The 26199-nt window shown below is 39.4% G+C and overlaps 1 protein-coding gene across 2 annotated transcripts in view; it reads left to right on the top strand.

Annotated features, from left to right (window-relative positions):
• Positions 1-26199, top strand: part of MID2 (midline 2) — a 92853-nt gene that overhangs the window by 5428 nt on the left and 61226 nt on the right. The window contains exons 2-3 of one of the 2 annotated variants that reach the window (XM_069463152.1): positions 10954-11669; positions 24587-24682. In XM_069463152.1, coding sequence (XP_069319253.1) covers positions 11010-11669; positions 24587-24682 — 756 coding nt within the window. In that variant the 5' untranslated portion in view covers positions 10954-11009. Of the gene's footprint in view, positions 1-10953; positions 11670-24586; positions 24683-26199 lie in introns of those variants that run through there. The other variant, XM_069463151.1, reaches the window with a different exon arrangement.

Genomic DNA, 26199 nt, shown 5'->3' with positions numbered 1-26199 from the left:
GAATAGCTGGGACTACAGGCATGCACCACCATGCCTGGCTAATTTTTTCTATATATATTTTTAGTTGTCCAGCTAATTTCTTTCTATTTTTTTAGTAGAGACGGGGTCTCGCTCTTGCTCAGGCCGGTCTCGAACTCCTGACCTTGAGCGATCCACCCGCCTCGGCCTCCCAGAGTGCTAGGATTACAGGCATGAGCCACCACGACCGGCCAGATATAATCTTTTTGATAGTCAATCCCCCAGCTTTGCATCCCCCTCACCCCTCACTTTTTTTTTTTTTTTGAGATAGAGTCTCACTCTGTTGCCCCACAAGAGTGCAGTGGCATCATCATAGCTCACAGCAACCTCAAGCTCCTGAGCTCAAGTAAGCCTCTTGCCTCAGCCTCCTGAGTAGTTGGGACTACAGATGTGCATCACTTTGCCCAGCTAATTTTCTCTATTTTCTGTTTTCTATTTGGAAACAGTGTCTCTCTCTTGCCCAGGCTGGTCTCAACTCCTGAGCTCAAGTGATCCTCCAGCCTCAGCCTCCCAGTGTGCTAAGATTACAGGCGTGAGCCACTGCGCCTGGCCTGCACTTTCCCTTAGAAATCCTATAAACTACTAAGATTACTAGATGGTATAAGGTGTTTAAAGTATGGGTGGTGGAGGGATTTTGAATAATGTGCCAACATCCCATCATTCCCTTCTGCATGTGGAGTTTACCTGAATACACACTAGGATGTTGGTTCAGCCTAGGTGGGTTATCAGAACATCAAAAGTGGGTTCAGCCTAAGTGGGTTAGCAAAATAGTTAACTCACTTGAGTTCCTATCTCCCTGCAGAGCTCTAACTGCCTGACCTTGGGCTTTGTCTCAGTCTTTTTCCTGCAGGTCAGACTCCTCTGGTTGATGAACAGCATGCTCCGTCTCTGGATGTGGTAACAAACCCATTATATAATCTAAGATTCTCCTGAAATGTGAAATCCCAGTGTTTGCAATTTGTTTGGATAGGAGCATAATGTATGGACAGGGCAGACAATGCTAATTGAGGACAACGAAGTGTCTGGATATATAATATATACCCCAGTGATAGGAAAATGGTTTATGGTCCAGAATCCTCAATCACTTTGTCTGTAGCCCTTTGTTCAGTGTTGCTAGGATCCACGTGGTTCCCAGGGAAGTAGAAGCTTGATTTCAAGTAGGCCTCTGTTTTCCGTCCCTTGTTTTGGACTCGAACATGGGGTCCTCTCAGCGTAACTTTCAACACCATGTTTTACATGCATATATTGCCAATTTTATTCTGTAGAAATAGAGATGATTGCCCATCAAGGTGTACCACTGAACATTAAAAAATTTGCAAGTATCTCATTGAGTAACAGAGGTTGGGAAAAGCAGTCCTAGAAAAGATGGAAAGTTGTACCAGTAGCAGTAGGTAAATTAAATTTATTCTCCATTCGTTCCCCAACCTTGCAACTGCCAGTGTAATCTGCATTAAGATAAAGGTGTTATGAATTGTATTTAGGATTCCCATCAATTATCATGTGTTACCTTGGCAAATCCGTTTCTTGGTTACTTAGATTGATTTTTATCTTTGTAGCAGATTTAGGACTTTTAGTTCTGCTATTTTGATATTCATGTTAATGTTTATGATGACTATATTATCTAAAATATCCAATGGTTGGATTTAGGAGCTAATAATTGAAAAGAATATAATTAAATCCAGGTACTAGAAAATATTAAGAAGGTTTTAATAACCTAGTAGACAGGAACTAGCTCTGGTGCTCTCTGCCAGTTGGTAATCAGCCTCTCGTTCTGAGCTCTCCCTATGAGTGATGAAAGCTTAAGAAAAAAGAAGAGAGACAGTTCTTCCCTTGAGGGTGGGGGGGGGGATGGATCCTGGTGTAAAGCAAAGACATGAACATAAGAAATACCACAGTCAGACCCGTGGTCTTCCAGAAGTCTTGTGGGAGAGTGTGGTTGTCCTTCACTATGTCAACCATGTGTTTGGGATGAATTTACAAACATTTTTGTCTTTTCTTAATAACTTGCTTTGTATCTGTCATCTGTGAATGTGTGATGAGAATACCTATATTTGTAAAGCAAGTTAATACTTATTTTATCCTTATCTGATCCTCACAAGAGCCTGTGAGATGGGTAGGGCAGGTATTTTTCATTAGATAGATGAGGAAGCTGTGGCCCAAAGAGTTTAAATGTCTTACCTAGGATTGCTCAGCTAATTTGGTTTAGATCCAGGACTACAACCAGTCTCTTATTATGAGGAGCAAATGAGATAATGGCTTTGAAACCATTTGAAAAGTATAAAATGATATACAAATGTAAGGTGACATTGTTAATTATTATTGCTGACCACCTAGACCCTTTCTTTCTATGTTTCTATTTTCAGTCTTTAGCCTATAGAGTGCAAATTCTATGCATTGGTTGCCTTTTGTGTTCCCAGATGATCTTTTTTGACCTTCAAGGGGTCCGTTTCTTTTCTTTTTTTTTTTTTTTTTTGAGACAGTCTCACTCTATTGCCCGGGCTAGAGTGCCGTGGCGTCAGCCTAGCTCACAGCAACCTCAAAGTCCTGGGCTCAAGTGATCCTACTGCCTCAACCTCCCGAGTAGCTGGGACTACAGGCATGAGCCACCATGCCCGGCTAATTTTTTCTATATATTTTTAGTTGGCCAGATAATTTCTTTTTATTTTTAGTAGAGATGGGGTCTTACTCTTGCTCAGGCTGGTCTCGAACTCCTGAGCCGAAAGGATCCTCCCGCCTCGGCCTCCCAGAGTGCTAGTATTATAGGCGTGAGCCACCGCGCCTGGCCAAGGGGTTCTTTTCTAATCATAGTTGTTCTATGATTTGATTGTCTTCTTTTTCAGTCCCCAAAGATGTTTCCGTTACTTTATATTCCCATGGGACTTCTCTCCCCTTTAGTTGTCTTCTAGAACATGCATTATATCTTCCTTGAGGTACAATAGACAAAACCACTGTACTTCAGCACCCCGGCTCAGTCAAGAGAATGTAATGTATTTTGTTTATTTCCACTTCCTATGGTGGTGATGTCCATATAATAAATAACATTTGTGTTTTTAGGAGCTAGTTTACAACAATCTGAGGTGACTTTTCTATGTGGTAACAGATAGAGCAAGAGCTCTATAATAATAGGATGTCAGAGCTGTAAAGCATCTTAAAGAGATCATCTGGTGATTTTAGTCCAACTTGAACATTTTACAGTTGAGGAAATATCAGACTAAGCTAGGACTCATTTGCTTATTCCTCAAGGCAGGGAGACAGTTTCTAGTACTTTAAGGAAGAGCTCATGGGACATTAATGTTAATATCCTGAAGAGTGTTTATTTTATATTAATTTGTTTTTTAAAAAACCCTACAATGTAGCTCAATTCTTTTTTTTTTTTTTTGAGACAGAGTCTCGCTCTGTTGCCCGGGCTAGAGTGAGTGCCGTGGCGTCAGCCTAGCTCACAGCAACCTCAAACTCCTGGGCTTAAGCGATCCTACTGCCTCAGCCTCCCAAGTAGCTGGGACTACAGGCATGTGCCACCATGCCCGGCTAATTTTTTCTATATATATTTTTAGTTGGCCAGATAATTTCTTTCTATTTTTAGTAGAGACGGGGTCTCGCTCTTGCTCAGGCTGGTCTCGAACTCCTGACCTCGAGCTATCCACCCACCTCAGCCTCCCAGAGTGCTAGGATTACAGGCGTGAGCCACCGCGCCCGGCCTAGCTCAATTCTTAATCTACAGCCCAGAGATCAGGCTTGGTTTCATACTCATGGATTTTCTGTGAGGAAGGGGATATTACGGCTCCTCAGGGAAGGTAGTCAAAGCCCAGAGCCATGCTCTGCAGATCTGGAAGATGAAAACTAGACAGAATATTAACTGTTGATATAAGTGGGCATTTAATTATGCTCAAATAACATTTGAAATAATAGAATTCTGCCAAGTTCAGATCATGGCTTCTCGATCAGAGTTAGCTGAAGAGTGAGTTAGATTTGGAGGGCAATGCAGAAATCAGTCTTTTATAAGTGTAGAATGCATTATTTTTACCTCAATCTTCCTCATTGAATATCTTCTATATTTCTACCCAGTCACACAACCATAGGATACCTTCCTATAGTTTATTCTCATCAACTTCTTTCAGAGGTCTCAGCCTGAAGGGGGGTGCAGGGTAACGATAAGCTATACAGAAATAATTTTTTAATAGAGCCAGGGAAAATACATAAACATTCATATTTGACTATATGACAGTAACTATATGATACCTTCCTATAGTTTATTCTCATCAACTTTTTTCAGAGGTCTCAACCTGAAGGTGGGGTGGGAGGGTGTTGCAGGGTGACCATAAACCATACAAGGAAACAATTTTTTAATAGAGCCAGGGCAAATACAGAAATATATGTATTTGACTACATGGCAGTAACTAAATGGTTTGGAAAGGAACTAATTAGGGTGTGTGGATGTGGGCATTTCTTTTCTTAATATGGCAACTGGTTCCGCCATCCCAGGCATTTCATCAACGCATTTTTATGACAAACCATTTTTCTGGCAAAAGTCTCATGATTACCTGTCATTGGGTCACACCCTAACAGGGTCACATCTTGTCTTTATCATTAGCACACTGTCTAACTCTGTATAGATTAGTGATTCAAAAACTTTTTGAAGTTGCAACACTCTGACATTGTTTAATTTTTGTCATGCCACTTCCTCCTGCTAAACGTATTTCATGATAGTACGAGTCAAATATTTTTCAGGAGTCATGTATATTTTTTAAGTGAATAAAATTGGGAGCTAAGAGTTTTCTGACACTTGTTGATCACTGGAAATATCCTAGGATATTGCAAAACTTAGAGAAGGAATCACTGACCTAGAAAAACAATCAAAAGGAGTAAGCAATCCAATAGAGTTTATAAATACTACATTTATTGCACAGTTGGCAGTATAGCATAGTGATTAACTATTTATACTCTGCAGTCAGATGGACTTGAGTTTGAATCTCTTTTTTAAAAAATTGAGATATAATTCACATACTATAAATTCACAATTTTAAAGTGTACAATTCAATGGTTTTTATTCATAAAGTTGTGCAACCATCACTACTATCTAGTTTCAGAACACTTTAATGATTCCAAAAAGTCACTCCTCATCCCCCATATCCCCACACCCCTGCCCCTGGAAACCACTAATCTACTTTCTCTTCCTATGGGTTTGCCTATTCTGGGCATTTCATATAAAAGGAACCATACAATATATAGACTTTTGTGACTGACTACTTTCACTTAGCATAATGTTTTCAAGGATCATTGACATTGTAGCATGTATCAGTACTTCATTCCTTTTATAGCCAAATATTTAATAGTGCTCCACTGTATGGATATGCTGCATTTTTTTATCCATTCATCAATTGGTGGATGTTTGGGTCGTTCCCTTTTGGCTATTATGAATACAGCTACTATGAACATTTGTGTACAAGCTTTTGAGTGAGCTTGTTTTCAATTCTTTTGGGTATATACCTAGGAGTGGAATTGCTGGGTCATAAGGTAACTGTACATTTAACCTTTTGAGGAACTGGCAAACTATTCCCCAAAGCAGCTGCACCATTTTAAATTCTCACCAGCAATGTATGAGTGTTCCAATTTCTCCTCATACCGACTGACTGCTATTTTCTGGTTTTTGTTTATTTGTTTGGTTTTATTATAGCCATCTTAGTGAGTGTGAAGTAGTGTCTCAATGTGGCTTTGATTTGCATTTCCCTAATGGCTCATGATGTTGAGCATCTTTTCATGTGCTTATTGGCTATTTGTATGTCTTCTTTGGAGAAATGTTTATTCAAATTCTTTGCCCATTTTTCAATTGGATTATTTGTCTTTTTTATTGTTGAGTTGCAAGAGTTCTATGTATTTCTAGATACTAGACCCATATCAGATATATGATTTGCAAATATTTTCTCCTATTCTGTGGGTTGTCTTTTCACTTTGTTGATGGTGTTGTTTTGTAGCACTAGCAGCATGAAAGTTTTAAATGCATTTTTTTTTTTAGAGATGGGGTCTTGCTCTGTCACGCAGGCTGGAGTGAAGTGGTGCAATCATACAGTGCACTGAAGCCTTGAACTCCTGGGCTCAAGCTATCTAGCCTCCCAAGTAGCTTGGACTACAGGCATGCACCACCATGCCCAGCTAATTTTTTTCATATAATGTTTTATAGACAGCGTTTTCCTATGTTACTCAGGCTTGAACTCCTGTCCTTAAGCAGTCCTTCCATTCTTAGCCTCCCGAGTTGGTGGATTATAAGCATGAACCACCGTGCCTGGCTAAAGCTTTAAATTTTTATGAAGTACCATTAATCTATATTTTCTTTGGTTGCTTGTGCCTTTGATATCATCTAAGAAACTGTTGCCTCATTTAAGTTCACAAAGATTTACACCTATCTTTCCTGCTAAGAGTTTTATAGTTTCAGCTCGTACATTTAGATTATTGATCTGTTTTGAGTTAATTTTTATATATGGTGTGAGATTGTGCTCCAACTTCATCCTTTTGCACATAGATATCCAGTTGTCCCAGCACCATTTGTTGAAAAGATTTTTCTTTCTCTGCTGAATGGTCCAGGAATCATTGTCAAAAATCAGTTGACCATAAATACATGGGTTTATTTCTGGAGTTTTATCCTAAGTTTGATTCTTAGCTTTGCTATTTGCAAATAAGTATGACCTTGGACAAATTACCCTTTCTTGTAGTAATAGTACCTACCTTTTAGAGGATTATGAAAATTAAATGACATAATGCATATAAAGGGTATTGTAAAGGTGCTTAGATAATCAGGGAGGTAGGGAAAATGGAGGATAGTTGAAAGGATGCTAAAATATTAGGAGTAACCAGAACAAGGAGGCTTCATAAATGAAAAATGATTGAACACATGTTTGAAGAAGTTGAAAAACATTCAGTTCCCCAAAATTGGCTAAAGCAGTTACTGTATGACAATAAAGTCAAATAGCATAGAAACAGTATAGAAAAGTTGCTTACAATTAAGCAACAGACAGTAACCATCTTATAGTATTCTTTATAGAGCTAAAATCAGTTAAGGTAGGTTATTCTAGAGTACTAATACTTGAATTTTTTCTTTGAAGAACCCTTGAGGATCTTTTGAAAGCTTTGGACAACCCTCTCCCCATAAAAATGCTTATATGACATACACACAACATTCTGTAGTTTTAGGATGCTCAGAAGTCACCCGTTAAAATTCCTATTTCAGGCTGGGCATGGTGGCTCATGCCTGTAATCCTAGCACTTTGGGAGGCCAAGGCGGGAGGATTGCTTGAGGCCAGGAGTTCAAGACCAGCCTGGTCAACAGAGAGAGACCCTGTCTCTACAAAAAAAGTTTTTTAAAAAATTAGCTGGGCATGGTGGTGTGCACCTGTAGTCCCAGCTACTTGGAAGGCTGAGGCAGGAGGATTGCCTGAACCCAGGAGTTTGAGGTTGCAGTGAAGTATGATGATGCCACTGTATTCCAGCCCAGGCAACAGAGAGTGAGACTCCGTCTCAAAAAAAAAAAAAAAAAATCTGATTTTGACCTTACCCAAGGCAATCCTCCTAATCCATAGCATACTTTCCCAAGCTTAATTTTATAGTGAGGTTCAAGTGTCACGCTGACTCGGAACAAATTTTAGGGCTCCAGGCAAAATTGAAGAGCTTTTCCTCTGTACAGAAGAATTTGTATGGCACCCTTCTAAGACTTAGGAGAACTGTGGTACTCTAATTATTTTTATGTAAGTTTCAACACATAATACATGCCTTTCAGCAATACTCCTGACCAACCCAGGTAGCTTCCAACACAGACATTGAGGAATGTGGACATACAGTTCTAGAAGAAATAGTAATAGAAGTGCAGTGTGAGGTAGAGATGGGCCTAAAGAAAGAGATATGACTCTGGAAGGTATTCAGAATGGGTTAGAGAAATTCAGAGAAACTTAGGGACACAGAAAGACAAAAATAGAAATGGAAACATGCTGTTTAGAAGCCCGCTCCTAAATAGTCCAGGTAAACTTAAGTGAAGGAGTTGAGATGATTAAAATTAAGATGTAGGGGAAAGAGCAAAGGTATTGGCATTAGACTGACCAGTGCTCTGGTATATATGATTCTGGTTGATTTACTGAATGACTCTAAGCCCCAGTTTCATAGCTATAAGATGGATATAGTACCAGTAACTTCCTCACAGGCTTCCTGAAAGAATTTAATGACATAATGTATAAAGTACCCAGTACTTAACCAAATACCCAGAAAGCAGGAGGTGCTCAATAAATGCTGGTCTCTTCTTACTTCTGGTTTAAGGGATGCTTCACTAAAAATTACTGAATATAGTACCTAGTTTGTGTGAGGTACCATGCTGTGAATAAAACTATGAAACAGTCAGTGCCCACAAGGATCAGGGAGAGTTAGCTGGAGATACAAATATGTAAATGACATGCCTGGAGCTCTGACTTGGGGGGAAAGGTGGTACATGGGCAACGTATGTAACCTGCAATTCTGTATCCCCCATAACAATAAGATGAAATAAAAAAAAAAAAAGAAAAAAAAAACAAATATGTAAATGAAATAAAACAGAATGTTCTGGAAACCATCAGTGGATGAAGTGATAAATATGTAAATGAGGGAACTCCTAGGTTTCTAGGCTTGAATGGTGATATTCACCAGATAGGGAAAATCAGAAGAGGAGCAGATATTTTGTGTGTGTGTGTGTGTGTGTGTGTGTGTGTGTTTTGTTTTGTTTTGCAGGAGTGAGGATGAGCATAACAAGGTCACTTATGGATATGTTGAATTGAGCATCTGAGGGTATAACAAGTGGATCTATCTAAGGCAATATTCCTGCCTTCAGTGAAAAATTGGAATATTTTGTCTCTAAAGTCTCTTCCAATTCTAAGATTCAATGATATGTGTACGTTTTAATTGTTTTACTTTCTCATCTCGATAGATGAATGCTGATAGATGTTATAAGCTACAAAATACTGGCTAACAATTTTCAAGCACTTGTAAATTGTAAAACAAAAATACCATGTCTCACATTTTTTTTTTAAAGTGGCTATACAAACATGAACCTACTAAACCAACCCAGAGTGACTGATTTACAAAACGATTCTTTACTTTTATAGCCCAATTTCCTATTGATTGCCATTAGTTAGTTCAGTGCACTTAAAAAGTTTGATTTAGAAACAGTTTTTAGGGCCGGCTGCGGTGGCTCACGCCTGTAACCCTAACACTCTGGGAGGCCGAGGAGGGAGGATCATTTGAGCTCAGGAGTTCGAGACCAGCCTGAGCAAGAGCGAGACCCCGTCTCTACTAAAAAATAGAAAGAAATTATCTGGCCAACTAAAAATGTATAGAAAAAATTAGCCGGGCATGGTGGCACATGCCTGTAGTCCCAGCTACTCAAGAGGCTGAGGCAGAAGGATTGCTTGAGCCCAGGAGTTTGAGGTTGCTGTGAGCTAGGCTGACGCCACGGCACTCTAGCCCAGGCAACAAAGTGAGACTCTGTCTCAAAAAAAAAAAAAAAAAGAAAAGAAACAGCTTTTAGGTATACATCTATTGTACTTATACACATGGTATAATTGTATTGAGTATTTATGTATCCTGTGAGATATGTAGATATCACTGATAAATGACAATATCTGAACAAATATCAATGGCAGAATCAAATTTTCAAGCCCTGATTAATGTCCCCAATGACAGTGAGATGATGAATAGAAGCTACTCAAGCAAAAGATGCCTTTCTCTTCCCCATAAATAGGACTAACATTTTCAGTCAATAAGATGTTTTATATTTTTTCCTTAGTTAAGGCTAACTTAGTTGTGTGTGTGGATTTTAATTAGTGGAAGATACATGGCAGTAAGTATGTATGTGTTTAGCGCAGAAATGCCTGTGGGAGAATAGATAGGTTGACCAAGAGGTTAGTTTCTTGTCAGCTGGGGACTTCCTTTACTCTCTGATGCATGCTTAAATAAAGGTTACCACATCTGAAAATTTTTGGCTGCTTACCTTGTTAATTTCTAGCTAGATCTTGATTTGCATCCTGTTATGTTTAGGAAGTATGTAAAGACACATGGGAGGTGAGCTTTATAACAGGCTTGTGTTAGTTCAGCAGGTATTTAATAATAAAAGCGAACTGAAGCCACAAGGTAATATGACTTCATCATTGATCAGCAACTATTTCTGAGTAAGTAAAAAAGTTGAAATCATTCTTCATTTGGTTTGATGAAATAAAGGGTTTTCTGTAGGTGAGGGAAGAAAGTGAAAGTGAAAACTATCATCTTTTGTCTCTAGGAACTCAGTTTATTATAAATAGGATGGAATAGAAATCTCCATGTGTGATAATAGGAAGTAATTCAAGTTTACACTCTGAAGAAGAGCTTATTATCCTGTACCAAGAACTACATTTTTTTTAAAGTTCTCTCTTCTTTTTTATGCAGGCTCTCAGAATGGAATCTTTTCAGGAAGCAGAGAGTTAGTTTAAAATATGGCTTTGTTTTCCTCCCACTGGATGTGAAATAGGAGCGGCTCCTATATTTTACCTTGACGTGAAATAGAAAACAATACTGGAGACTAGAGATTGAGATTTTTGTAGGGCCTCAGCCTCATCATAGCCCAGGACAAGAGATGGCATTGTAGAATATGGGAGAGAATGATCCATGCCAATGTTGTGAGCTGGAATGGTAATGTTACTCAATCAACCAGGATTCAGAGGTAGCCACCGGTGCTATTTATTAGTGCAGGAAAATAAACGCAGACATTTGTCAAAAACAAGGTTTGAAGGGGGAGAAAGGCTTCCTGATTAATTCCCAAATTGCTTTCCTGTTGCTCAAGCATCCCTGGGGAGCCCAGCATGTAAAGTTTCCATTGGTTAGTGCATAATTATGTTATATCCACTTTTCCTTTAGAAATGCTTAATGACTTTTGCACTGTATTCTTTGCAGGTGAAAGCCCAGCCTCTGTGGTTCTTAATGCCTCAGCAGGATTATTTTCACTAAAGATGGAAACACTGGAGTCTGAATTGACCTGTCCAATCTGCCTAGAGTTGTTTGAAGACCCTCTTCTGCTCCCTTGTGCTCATAGCCTCTGCTTCAGCTGTGCCCATCGCATCTTGCTCTCAAGCTGCAGCTCTGGTGAATCCATTGAACCCATTACTGCTTTCCAGTGTCCTACATGCAGGTATGTTATCTCGCTGAACCACCGGGGCCTGGACGGTCTCAAGAGGAATGTGACCCTGCAGAACATTATTGATCGCTTCCAGAAGGCTTCAGTTAGTGGGCCTAATTCTCCAAGTGAGAGCCGCCGGGAGAGGACTTACAGGCCCAGCACCGCCATGTCTAGTGAGCGAATTGCTTGCCAATTCTGTGAGCAGGACCCACCAAGGGATGCAGTGAAAACATGCATCACCTGTGAGGTCTCCTACTGTGACCGCTGCCTGCGGGCCACACACCCCAACAAGAAACCTTTCACCAGCCACCGCCTGGTGGAACCATTGCCAGACACGCATCTTCGAGGGATCACCTGCCTGGACCATGAGAATGAGAAGGTGAACATGTACTGTGTATCTGATGACCAACTGATCTGTGCCTTATGCAAACTGGTGGGTCGTCACCGAGACCATCATGTCGCATCCCTGAATGATCGATTTGAGAAACTCAAGGTAAGGGATCTGGGAAAATATCCCTCACACAACTTTGTCTCTTAGTACACAGTTATACAGTTAGTAAGTTCCCTAATAAAATGGATCATTTTTCATATATGACAAATGAGTTAACTTCAAGTTGTTCTCAGGAAGAATAATCTACTCACCTGCAAGCTCTCACAGGAACCTATCTCATCTGTTGCATAAGCCTTCTTGCATTCATATGCTTCTGGCCAATTCTGGGAGAGTTTGCCCATGGCCTGCCACACTAGTAGTCCATCCAGGGAAAGAGCACCCTCTCTCCTCTGTCAGTGACATAGTGCACGTTACATATCTTAGCTGCCATCTTTCCACCTCTTCTTTTAAGTATGTGAATACCTGTGTAGGTGTACTATAATTAGCAGATGGGCTGATTTGCATATGTATGTATATAGCAATGGGAAGGTGGGGTGTATCTTTGTGGAGGTGGAGGTGGAGGTGTCTAAGTGTATCTATGTAGGTGAGAGATTTTTGTGGAGGACATTAGTATATGTTTGTGTTTACATACTCAGTACACTAAAGAAAAAAATGTTTGGCATTGGCCATTACAAATTGCCATTAAACACTTAACACAGGGCTAATTCTAAGCCTGCCTTTAAAAACAAAACAAAACAAACAAACAAGAAACTTCAGTGTACCATGAAATCAGAAGGTATGATCAAATATCTGAACTAAAAATTTAAATTGAAGGCAAAAAATATTTAAGTTAGTATCAAATTTTGTGCCAGTGTTCATTATTATGGGATACGGACTGAAGCACTTGTTTATAGTTCTTGCCTTAGAAATTCCTAATCTCTCATTTGTGTTCAGTGGACAGAGTTTTCTGAAATTATAGAATATTTGTGTTCAAGTCTAAGTACCTATTTTTAAAAGTCTTCCTATTTCACATTCATATTAACAGATGACAGGTTGAGAAAATTGTTTTATCACCATTGCTTGCCTGCTATGTTGTATAATTTCTCTTTAGAAGGGAGCTACTTAACAGAGATTCCAGAAAAATAAAACATTTAAATGGATAGTAAGATTACCACTTCAAACTATGGCCTGAGTGTATAAATCAAGCTAGAAGAAAGACCCAGATAGGATAAAAGGAGGGCATGAAAGGGAGTGGAGATTTCCTTCCTGCCATACTGTGGAAAACTCATTGTAAATTATGTAAAAATTACATGTGACGTTGGCGAGGGTAGCAGTACTCAGAATGGGATATGTTTTTTCCTATGTAATTTATTACAAGTAATATTTGCAATAAATGTATTTATTGCAAGTAACAGTAGTCACACTGACAATGGTTTATGCTTCTTTTGCTATTATTTATATATAATATTTATACATTTGTACAAAATTCAATGTTTATTTTTTGATTTCACTCAAGGTAATACTATAATTCATATCAAGGCTGCAGAGAAAAAGAATCTCATTGACTTCACTTCTTAGGCTCATAATATGTTAGTCCTTTGACTTGGTCTAGTTGAAGCCCTGCACTTTAAAGTTGTATAAACTGAGACTGATAGGTTAAGTGCTTTGGTCAAAGTCACAGAACTGGTTAGTAATAGGAGAACTGGAACTGGAACTCAGCCTCTAGATTGAGTTAACTCTCCTCTCTATTGTAGTCTACTGCCACTTTGTTTCAGACCTCAGTTTTCCCCATGAAATGTGATTTGAAACTTTATGTTCCAGCTACTGCACATTTCATGGGTCATAGATGAACAATTGATGGCATCAAGGAAGGGACATATTGTATAAACTTACAGCTTCATAATGGCAAAAGATAGGGTGGGGTTGTAGGAAGAGTGGGGAATATAGAGAGGATAAAACAATCTCTGCCAAATATTTGCAGGTGTTGGGACTACAATAAGGCATTGGCCTTGAGAAATGTTCCAAACAGAAAAATCTGTATCCATATGTACTGTTGAGATAACAAAAACACTGGATAGAGTAAGCCTATATCTACAGGACACCAGCTATTTGAAAACATCCGAAAACACTGGATAATTGATTAGATATTTGGCATCATGCAGCTATAGCCCTCATCTCTAGGGATAGATGGAACACAAAATTATTTTTACCAAAAAACACTTTAGTATGTGACTAATCAGTAATTTTTAGAGAAGGAAAGGCTACATTTTGAATAGTTCCCCTTTAATATTTTAGGAAATGTGCAGAAAATTCTGATTATAAATTAAGTGGAAACTATTTTTGCTCATTTTTGGATGGAGAGTGGAAACATATGAATCATTCCCAACTGTGTGGTTCGTTATGTTGTCTGGAACATCTTGGACTTTGGAGAGGGAGAGGGAGGTGCTGCTTGTGTGTGTGTATGGTGGGGGGAGGCTGCTTTGGTTTGGCGCCGAGTGTAAAAGGACATTAATTCTCCACATTAAGCAGAGAGGAAGTCTGACTTTTAGTGTCACATATACTCACTTCTTTGGGTTAATTTTAATTAGAAAAGCATTTAGGATTATCTCCTTAATCTGCTTGATTCTTCCCCAAGGAGAAAGGAGAAAGCTGACTGGCAGAAGCTATGGGGGAGACTGCCTGATATTCCCCTGGCCCTGAGAGGAACACACGAGTCCTGTAGAAGGGGAAGAATGATAATATATATATCTATATATATCTGGGGGGTTGCCTTTCTGGCCAGTAGCTGATACAGTGTTTATTTTTACCTTTTGGTTCTCCAGCTTCATTGTTGGCATTTGTAAGTACTTTTTATGTACTAACCTTCCTGTTTAGGATTAGTGGCTGCTAATATTTATTTGTTCAATAAAGAATAAAACCACTATGTTCTAGATAAAAGCTCAGAATAACCAGAAGCTAACCTGTTTTTTTAATATGTACTCAAAATGGATTAGAGGACTTGGGGTACTTAGTATACTTTTATGATCTTATTTAGTTGTCTAGTCTACCTATAGGGTTGAGATGTGGGACACATGTCCTTTGGAAGGCTATCAGTGTTTCAATTAATTCTTCAATTTCAAAGGATATTTGTGTTCATAACAGTTATTCAGAGTATTTATTCTCTCCATTGCTGTTCTCTTTTTACTTGCTAGTCCCAGTATATCTCTTGGTTCATGGTATATGCTGCATTTCTATAAAACTGCTTCACATTTTAGAATTTTCATTATCACATGAGTTTCTTCTATTATAAAAGATTGATATTATTGTATTAATGAATATTGGCTTTATAAAAAGAGGTCAAATTTCAGTGGCTGTCTATTGCTGACAGACTTCACCTTGATATTCTAAGTCCTATACAGCTCAGTTCCTGTGCTGACCATTAATTTTTTCCCCTACTCCTCTCAAACATGCTACCTTCATCTACTGAGATGAGCCTCCTTCCTAACCATCTGCTGAACATACCATTCTCTTTTCTGACTCTTAACTTTCACTAGTGCTCTGCTCGTGGCCTGCTTAGGAATCCTACCTATTCTTTAGTGCTCCATTCAAACCCCACAAGGCCACTCTAACACACCACAGCTACACCACAAAGTCCTTGAGGTCAGACACAATGTCTTTTATTTCTCCAGTATTCTTCTCCTTAGCATCTAGTACACATAGTATTTGCTCAAGAAATCCAAATGAATTCCGTCATAATGGATTTTTAGTAAGTATACCAGTGTTTTTAGCTTCCTTTGGTTCTCATCTTAGAAGATGTAAATCTGGCTTGCCATTATGAATACTTTAAAAGTCTGGAAAAAAATCTCCCGTGAACTACTGAAAATATTCAAAACCAGAGTGTTAGCAAAAGTATGGCACGTCCAGCATGTCCTTAATTAAAGTGCCTATTCATTTTGATTGTTGGATTTTCCAACTGCCTAACCCTATGGTGACATCTGTATAAATCAGATGTGATTATTATAATTCTCTTTGAGTGTGATGTCTTCACATTTCCATGCCCACAGCCTGCCAAAAATATAGCTGATGAAAACCAGGGGGAATAGAGGAATTTCCTGAAAGGAATAAACAAGCACATTTTCTTTTTCTCATTACATTTCCACAAATTCATTTCTACAAATAATTCTTAAGTGCAGTTACATTTACCTATCAGGGATCTTGTAGTTATAAAATATTACCTGGCACTGGAGTAAGCTTTTTGTCATGGGAAAGTAAAATACACACACATACACACACACACACGCACACGCGTGCACACAGACATGGGAAGAGACACTGAGACAGAGAGCTAAAGATTGCCAGACAAAGAGAAGGGAGATATGAGACCTGGAGAATGTTCAAAGGAAAGCCACAATGAGAGTTAAAAGGTTGGAAAATATGATAGTCTAGAATCTTATCAAGTTGATTACTTGTCCTCCTTCCTACTCAGTCACTCTGTCATCCACCCACCCATTCTCACTCAGCCACCACCTTCTATCAGTCATTTGTCTACTCACCCACTTAACACCCACTTCTGTCTGCCAAGACAGACCCTCTCAACTTATGTACCAATGGGCATTTGACTATTTCTGAACGAGTATGAGTCTAAATATAAGAGGAAGGGAGAATAGTATCTTTTTGAGAGACTGGGTTGAGAGAGGGCATCTTTGAATACATAATGTGTGCATCACTATATACGAGTGTGTGTATTCCTGCGTGAATGAGTGGCTGAGAATGACTCTGTGTCTGTGTATCAAAGTGCATCTATAAATGTGTGTCACTGTATGTGAAGATGAGAGAGTGTCTGTGTGAATTTTCTGATAAGTTGGGTAGGAGGGGGCCATGACTATGAGGCAAGCTTTCTGTAGCCACCCTAAGGAGAGTTAGAACCTCAGTAGAACCATTCCTGAGCCTAGGGATCATTCTAATAAATGAACCAGATCACATAAACTCATGATAAGAAAAATCTTCAATGGAGACCAGGGTGGGTTACCATAGGTGAGAGAACAGAAAAAGTTGTTTTTCACTGTCACTCAGATACTAAATCACAGTGGCTAAATATAATAAAAGCAAAGCATTTGTGTCCAGATTTGTGTGCCCTAAGGTGTGGTGATGATGGTGGTGGACATGTGTGTTTTGGGGTGGGTGCTGTATCTGTCATGGGGTTTCTCAGCTAAACCAGCCTTCAATTCATGGTCATAAAATAATTTTTGCTTGTAGATCTGGCTTCTCTGTGGTCTCTTAACTGTCCGAGACTTGCTCATTACACATAATATGTATAAATCTGTACATGTTTCATGTGTGTATGTGGGTAAAAATGCATTTTACTCCATCTCTACTCAAATTGTCCTGAGACTCATTTGAACCCCTGTTCTTGTCCCTCCAAGATTTATATTGATTTCTCTGGCTCTGAATTCATTTAGTATTAATGGGACCCTGTGTTGGAAGATGTTTTCTGTTGTTTCTTTGATTTGAGACAAGTTTAGCAAGTAGATACTCCTATTATCTGTACGCCTATCTTTCTATTTTTCTTTTGTCCCGAGTCTTCTACTCATCAACATTTGAAAGGAGCTAACACTCATTAGTTTGAGAACAATTTATAAAATGTTAACTCAGAGATTATTCTTGGGTGGATGAAAACCCTGTCTGTTATTATTGGGCAAAGAAACAACAGAAATATAATATAGGTGAGGAAAGATTAAGGAAACAAGAATTATTGAACCCAAAGAAATGAAGAAAAGAAAAATAAGATAATGGCTTTCAAGTTCATGAAGGGTTGATATAATGTAGTAATGCCTTGTTCTTTGTCTTCCCTGAAGATCGAACAGACAATAACTTAAACCTTAGCATCAGGGATTTAGGCTAGGGATTCATTCATTCATTCATTTAACAGACAATTAATGAACATTCACTTTGTTTATTGAACACTTTGGACATTGTGGTAGGAGCTGGGGACACAGGAAATAAGGCACAGTTCCTCCCCTAAAGGGGCTTTGAGCTTAGTAGGGGAGATAGACAAGTAAATAGAAAATTCCAGTTTGGTATGATAAGTGCCACAACAGAGGTTTGCACAGGATGCTCTGAAGCACAGAGGAGAGAGGTCAGGGAAAGGATGGCACTGAGCTTACAAACAGGGAATCATAAATGAATTTGAGTTTGTTGTTGTTGTTGTTTGAGATGGGGTCTCACTATGTTTCCCAGGCTGGTCTTGAACTAGGCTCAAGTGATTCTCCTGCCTCAGCCTCCCAAATAGCTGGGACTATAGACATGAACCACCACGCCTGGCTCTATGAATGAATTTTTTGGAGAAGAAGGGTCAAACTGGAGAGAGTCCATGAAGATAGAATTTACATAACTTAGTGAATGACTGTAGTGGTTATAGACAATAGAGAGAAAATATTAAAAAAATTTCTGAGTTGGAGGTATCTTGAAAAATGGTGGTATTGAGGACAAAAATGGGGGCATTACAAAGGGGTGGCAGTTTTGGTGGGATGCTTTGACTTTATTTATTTATTTTTATTTTTATTTTTATTTTTTTGAGACAGAGTTTTGCTTTGTTCCCTGGGCTAGAGTGAGTGCCGTGGCGTCAGCCTAGCTCACAGCAATCTCCTGGGCTCAAGCAATCCTACTGCCTCAGCCTCCCGAGTAGCTGGGACTACAGGTGCAAGCCACCACGCCCAGCTAATTTTTTGTTTCTATTTTTTTAGTTGACCAGCTAATTTTTTATATTTTTAGTAGAGACGGGGTCTCGGTCTTGCCCAGGCTGGTCTTGAGCTCCTGACCTCAAGTGATCCTCCCACCTTGGCCTCCCAGAATGCTAGGATTACAGGCATGAACCACTGTGCCTGGCCAATGCTTTGACTTTAGATTTGAGTTTATGTGATTTTGGGTCATTCAACATTCACTCATTCAAACACCTATTAGGTGCCAGGCACCAGGATAGTGTTGGGATTACAATGATTAAGACACCACAGTGCCAGCCCTGGTGGAGCTCCCAGTTTTATGTAGGGAGACAGACAATTAAGGACAAAGTTACAATACAGTGTGGTGAGTGCTATGACAGTGGAAGCATAGCAGGTTGTGAGAAAGCACAGGAGGGACATCAAAAGAGAATTTGAGTGGATTTTTGAACCCCCCTGTTAGGGTTGGGGTCAGGGAAGGAGAGTGAACTAGTCAAGAGAAAAGAGCTTTGTTCAAACATCTGGAGGAGAGAAAGGATGGGGTACTCTTAGAACTGTAAGGGCAGGTGTCCTAGAAAGAGGTAATTCAGGCTTTTTCGGTGACTGAAAGATTGGGGCTAGAGAAATAGATGTGGGTATCTTCAGCATGGAAGTGGAGCCGAGTGAGGGTCAAGGATTGAGACTTGTAGCACACTTATGGTCTAGAAACTAGACATGAAGGAATAGCAGATGAAAGAGAAAGAGGAGGATGTGTATGAGAGGCAGTAACTGAAGAGGAATAGTACAAGTGGAATACAATCCTGAAGCTTCCAGGAAAGTAGAGTTGGCTTTGGCTCACTATTCTGAGTTATCAAAATAAACACTGGATTTAGGTTTTTAGTATAGGTTTTCTTTTGGAAGGTCCAAATAATAATTTACCCATTTGAGCTAGAGATTTAATCATGCTATGCACCTGAAGAGAGGGGGGAAAAAAAAAGAATGAGGGATGGTTTGGGTAGCATTCCTTAGAGTGGGGGAGGTGTGGGTCCTTGCAGAACCATCCGAAGAGGGATGGCAACTGTTTAACCTGGCTTGAGAGTCTGGTTATTCTTTAACAAACCTCAGGTAGAGCAGACCTGCATGATATACGTGCAGTATGTCACCTGCATCTCATTCTGGGACGTAGCCTATGTCTATACAACAGCAAATAAATGTTTGCGGAAAGAATAAATTCTGGCATAAGGGTGTGGGCTTCAGTTTGTGTACCAGATGGCATGTTCTGTTGTTGAAAGGCCATATGTAATTGATACATAAAGTGACAGACTGAAGCAAAAGCAAAGTAAGTATTTTAAGACAAGCAGTTAAAAAAAGAAAGCAGACTGCGACCCCCAAAGCATGTGAAGATTCTGCCTTCTGGATTTTGGAAGAGCTGGGAACTTGGGTGTGTAGACAGGATGTCAAAAAAGAGCATGTCAAAGAATAGTAATGGGGTCACTGGCTCAGATTATTTTTAAAGATGAAGCTGTCTTCTGTCAATTGGGAAGACTCAGGTTTGGGGTGGATTGGCCTTTCTGCTCTTCTTCTTATCCTCCACTCCTCCCTGCCTACCCCCCCTAAGGTTCAATTCCCACATTGAAACAGTCAAGATCTTCTCTAGGTTTAGATAATGTTGCCCTTGTTGTACCTTTTACAAAGCAAAAGAGAATACAGGCATTCAATGGCAATACGACATGTTTCAATAGAACTAACAAAAACTGCACCCCTTTTTAAGCCTTAGAATTTACTGTGTCTGATTGGTGTATGTAGGTGTGCTCATGTATGTGTGAATACATGTGTCTTCCTGGAGCATGACAAATGGAGATCATGGTCCAGTTTGCCCCATAAGGGTAATCTGTCTCACTTTAATGAAGGGCTGGTGCTTTGTTGTATGGCTAGGTTTCTTGAGGGAGCCAATGAAAAAGCTACCTAAAACAATCTGTGTCTAGAGAAGTAGAAAAAAAAAAGTCTAGCAATTATTTGAGAGGGTTAGAGAAGCCATTTCTTTTAATGGGATGCTGTTTGGAAGGAGAATAGCCTGTGTCCAGTTTTCTCGGATAGCAAAACATTTTCCTCTTTGGGAAGGGAAAAACAGAACACAAAGAGGCCAAGTCTATACAATACAAATGAAGTGGAACTTGGGTAAAAATGGAATCGGTGTAGACTGCCAATTTAGCTAACTCAGGCCTTTTAAAATCTGTTATGCAAGCCAGCCAAATCTTCCTCTCACTTTATGCCGTTTAGACACATGTACAATTTTGTGAGAGCTAGCATGATGTTAGTCATCTGGAGGCGAAGAAGGTCTCACAGTTTCATAAACTAAAATGGCTTTTCTAACCCTCACAAAGGGGAATCACAGAAGGACCCAGAGGTAGCCTCCTGCAGCAGGAAATGGGAGCTTCATCCTGCTCCCCCTGCCAACCTCCTGCCTCACAGCAGATATCTCCATTCCAATCTCTCCTGCCACTTTGGCTCTCTTGTTGTCACAGTTCAGCTGTTCTGAGAAAGTTGCACTGACTGGGCTTAGACAGACGGAACCTGGCCGAGTCATTAACTAGATTGCACAAGAGAAGAGCAAAACAAACCAATTTTTCAAAACTGAACAACAACAAAGAGACATGTTTACTTTTACATAAAGAGATTTTATGCATACACAAACGCACACATGTATCCTCTTTCTTTACTCAGCCAGAGTCTATACTGGCTATAATTACTTGGCAAAATCAATTCAAATCATTCAAACCTAGAGTGGCCCAGAATTTTTTGTTCTAAATGGTTCGTCAGTACTAAGCATGATAAGGAAGGTTGACTTCCTTAGACTACCTAATTGCTTCAATTCTCTGCTTCCCTTTGCATATGTTCATTATTGAGAATCAATTCCAATTTGAGAGGAGGCTTTAATTCCTTGTAAATGAATAGGAAGTGAGTAAGTAAATGTTCGGTGTTTTCCTCAAATTATGTCTCGTAATGTAAGAAAACAGTGGCAAAAAGCCATCAACAGATGGTGTTTTCATTAGCCAAAGATTTATTTTTCAAAGCATTTTCATATTAATGAAGTAAAGTTGAAATTAGAGTCATCTTGTCAGTTCTAGTTCTGTGTTGTTAAAACGTGCTAGCAATTGCTAAGGGGCCAGAGCAAACTAACCATTTGCCATAATTTTGTGATGGTAACCCAACCAGACCCAAAATTATGTGTCCAGCCCTAATCTTTGTTTTCAGTGGCTTCATAGAAGGCATGAGTCTCAGTTCTGGGCCATAAATGAGGAACACACAGCAGGGATTTTAGTCCTGCACTGCACAGTGAATTATTTATGAGATATTAGTTTCATGACCAGTGTTGCAACAGGTCACATGTACTTGTTAAAAACTTCCCCCCTGTGGAATCCTATGTTTGAATAGAAATGCATTATAGTTGGAAACATAGATTTCTAATATTATTACCTGCTCTGGGTTCATCAATCTACATTATGTTTATCTAATATATCAATATATTCATTTGTGATACATGAAATTTCCATTGATCTAGGAATTTGGATCACTCTACTAGAGGAAATCATCAACTGATTGGGTCAATTACCAGTTCCTATTCTCTAACTTAAGCTAGACTCTTTTATCAAACTATAGCTCTATCATATTCACCTTGTAGCCAAACTTTTGAAGAGGAGTCTAGACTTGCAGCCTCTACTTTGTCACTACCAATGTACTCTTTAACCCTGTATGATTTGGCATCTGCTTCCAAAATCCTACTGAAACTCCTTTTTCAAAGGTTATCTGTGACCTCTAATTACCAAATCCAGCTGCCTTTTATCAATTCTCATATTTCTTGCCCTCTCTGCATATTTGACAGTGACAAATCCTTTCTTGAAACACGTTTCTTTCAATTATCCTCTTAGCTTGGCCCAGACTTGCATTACCGACTGCCTCAAATATTGCAGCCTTCTCCTAATCAGTGTCCCTGCCCTCTGGGGTTTCCTGTTTCTGTCTGCCTTGCATATTGCTATGAGGTTAATCTCCTAAGTGCAGCCCTGATTATGCCATTACCTTGCTCAACCAGCTTTGGTAAGCCCCCAATGCTAAAAAAAACAAAAGGTGCAAACCCCTCACCTAGGTATTCAAGAGCTTTGTAACAGGGCCTCAATCTTCATTTCCAGCATTGTCCCCCACTACTCTGTTTGTACCCTCTGTTCCAGCCAAACTAAACTACTATTCCTTGAACATGCCACATACTTTATTCCTTTTTACTTATGCTTACTCTGTTCCTTGTGCCAGGAACACCCTGCCCCCCTCCATCTCTGACTATTAATTTCTGTTTATCCTTCAAGACTCATCTTAATTTTACCTCCTCTTTATCTGTAAAGTCACTGCACCTTGAAGACAATAGGTGCTCAATACATTTTTGTATTAAATCTTTGAACAGCATGCCATATCTTTTTTCTCATTTCCCCTGACATCAATCTAGTTTAGAGGCCATGCCTAAGTCATTGATTGCTGCCCTTTTTCCTTCTTTCTCCCCCTTATCCTTGCTAAGAAGGCCAAAAATTGAGATAGTGGTGGGATTAAAGAAGGTCAGGGGAAAAATTGTGCCCTCAAGCCAAAAAAAAAAAAAAAAAAGGAATAAATGGTGAAAAATCTCTTCCATAGGAGCAAAGCCAAAGAAATCAAGAGAGATTTGGCAAGAAGGGAGGCAATGGTTAAGCTTGTCCTCATAATCTAGTTTAAGAACAAGTCAAATCAGGCTATCCAGCCTAGAAACACATCTATCTATCTATGTGAGTATATCCTCTGGGATATATTCATGGGAACAGTGCCAAGGATATTAAGGAGCCACAGCTACTTAGTAGACAGGACAGGAGCCAAATACACAAGTCCCCTCTCTTCCTCCATGTCTCTCCTCTTCCTCTTGTCCCCTCATCCACTTTTTCAAAAGCATGAACTTTGAACTACAAACCATAGGAACCATGGAGACGGCAATTAAACAATGAACACGACTAAGGGAAGGAATGCTAGCAGAATAAGGGCCAAGATGTGGGGGTATTACATTTGGAACAGAATTTATGGGATATTAAGATGGTGGGTGAGAGAGGAGTATAAATTGGGGCAGGTCCTGGAGGAGAAGCAGCTACCAGAACTGAAGATTTGGGAATGGGAGGAATACAAAAAAGCCCATAATCAATCTAGAGTGAAATAACATTCTATCGTTCACATAAGGAATGGGAGAGAGTAGCTTGCTCAATTCAAAATATGCTAGAGTTCCGAGTACTGTTGTAATCACATTATGTTCAGCAGATCTGCAAAGTGCTCCTAATAGGTACCTGAAACAATCTATGTGCCAGTAAGCAATGGCTGTCAGGCTTTGCCTTTTGAAGCCTGGCATCTCTGTGGGCGATGCCTCAATACCATACAAAGAAAGCTATGAGAGACAATGCTAGATTTTGATGAATCCCACACTCAAAATACTACCTCTTTTTTTTTTTTTCTGAAGGAGCCTACTGATAAATATAAAATGTTATAAACAAAAAGAAAAAAAAATCCTGCACACTGGGGCAAAACTGACTGAGGGCTGGAGACCTGAGTTCCAGTCCTCACTTTACCACATACTAATTATATGACTGTGCAAAACACAATAACCCCACTATGAAGCTTGGTTCTCTTCACCAGTAAAATGCTGGCATCTCCTACTTTGTGAGGTTGTTATGATTTTTAAATGGTATGTATGAAATTGCCTGGTGTTGTATCTGGCAATCTTTCAATAATGACAGACGGTCCCTGACTTACAATGGTTCAACTTAACAGTTTTTCGACTTTATTATGGTGCAAATGTGATAGGCATTCAGTATGCTCTTTGACTTATGATATGGTTACATCTTTGATTTATGATGGGGTTATACCCATTGTAAGTTGAAAATATCTTAAGTTGAAAGTGCACTTTCAGGTTTATGGGAATGTAACTGCATTGTAAGTCGAGGGGCATCTGTATAGTTTTCTTAGTCTACTCATCTGTAAAACAGATAAAAATACCTGGATTACTATGAGGGAAAAATGAGATATTGCCTATGAAATACTTGGAAAAGTTAAAAATGTTATAGAAAACATAAGATTGCTTTAATGCTAATAAATTCCCACACCCACAAAGTCATGAATGTTATCTTTTTTCTTCGGCATTATTAATTAGCACCTAGAGTAGTGCTTGGCCCATAGCAGGTGTGCAATGAATCTTTGAAATATCTGTCTACTGACTGACTGATGTTCACATGACACTGGTTCTCAAGCTCATTGTTTTTTTTTCTCTTCTTCCCTCTTTCCCTCTGGCTTCACACTCTGCGATGACAGCAAACCCTGGAGATGAACCTCACCAACCTGGTTAAGCGCAACAGTGAACTAGAAAATCAAATGGCCAAACTAATACAGATCTGCCAGCAGGTTGAGGTATGTAACAGAAACATTTGTGATTCTTTCAGAGGACCTGGATCGGGTGATCCTTTGGGGAACTTCAGTTTTGTCAAAATGTAGCTGAGTCATTTGGAGTGAAGGACTGAACAGTAGTTCTAGGAAGTCTCATTCCTTTAAGATGCTTTTTCCAAAAAAAAGTGACAGGTATCTATGGTTAAAAAAAAAAAAACAGGTTGTGGTGATGGATTGGGGGAACAATAGTCCAAGGGACAACTCCTTCCCCTTTCCAAACAGTAGGCAGTGTGAGAATCAGACATGCAGTATGTTTCTTCCTTCATCAAACTGGACATTATCAGTCCTTAAAGAGATTATTGGGGTGTCATAGGGAATCCTGGGTCCTTGGGGGTAGGGTGAGTTTCATTCAGTGCAATATTATTTCTGTAACAATATTATCAGGACTGCTTCTCCTCTTCCTAGCCTCTCTTCCCTTCCTCCCCTGCCCATGGTCCTATCTATACCATGCACCCTACCTGGTCCTCACTCGTCACCTTTCCACTTATTTTTGTCATCAACAAATGATAACTGTCTTAAAGTTGTCTGTGACTTATAAGGTGCTGTATGAGTGTGAGATTTTTAAAAATCATTACCTACATCAAATCTTAGGGCAGAGCTTATAAGAGGAGTTGACCTCTTCTTCAGTGGACATAATAAACTAAAGATATTATTTCTCTTTCTTTCTCAAGAGCATGAAACTTCAGTTGCAGTATTTGTTTTTGTGTTGATTTTGTTGAAGACCTGATGGCAGAGCTTCAAGTGTAAACAGGATTGGTAGAATATTATAGGATTATAGATGGGTGCTTCAGTTATATTTCGAGCCTGATAGTCTAGCTCTAATCTTACTTGTATGATAGATAAATGTAACAGTTCAAAGTTCATTTTATTTTAAATGATAAAATAATTTTATGAAGATCTCACATCTTAATCCTATCTGAGGATTCCTATTTAAGGGACAGGGGAGGCCGGGCACGGTGGCTCATGCCTATAATCCTAGCACTCTGGGAGGCCAAGGCAGGAGGATTGCTCGAGATCAAGAGGTTGAGACCAGCCTGAGCAAGAACAAGACCCCGTCTCTACTAAAAAAAAAAAGAAAATAGAAAGAAATTAGCTGGACAACTAAAAATATATAGAAAAAAATTAGCTGGGTGTAGTGGTGCATGCCTTTAGTCCCAGCTACTTGAGAGGCTGAGACAGTAGGATTGCTTGAGCCCAGGAGTTTGAGGTTGCTGTGAGCTAGGCTGACACCACGGCACTCTAGCCTGGGCAACAGAGTGAGACTGTCTCCAAAAAAAAAAAAAAAAAAAAAAAAAAGACAGTGGAGATTGTTCTTGTAAGGCAAAGAATCCTCTTATTATATATGAGTAACCCCCCATCTGCTAATAGTTTGGATTTCTTAAAATATTAAAATTCTTCAAGGTAGAGTATTTGTATGATAAAGGCACCATAGAGGTGTAATCCCTGCTGGGCACTCCATTTGTGTAAGAGAGTGGTGCTAT

This window comes from Eulemur rufifrons, chromosome 30 (assembly GCF_041146395.1).
Source record: "Eulemur rufifrons isolate Redbay chromosome 30, OSU_ERuf_1, whole genome shotgun sequence".
Classification (NCBI taxonomy): domain Eukaryota; kingdom Metazoa; phylum Chordata; class Mammalia; order Primates; family Lemuridae; genus Eulemur; species Eulemur rufifrons.
Note: the sequence above shows the minus strand (reverse complement) of the source record. Positions and strands in the feature narration are given on the sequence as shown.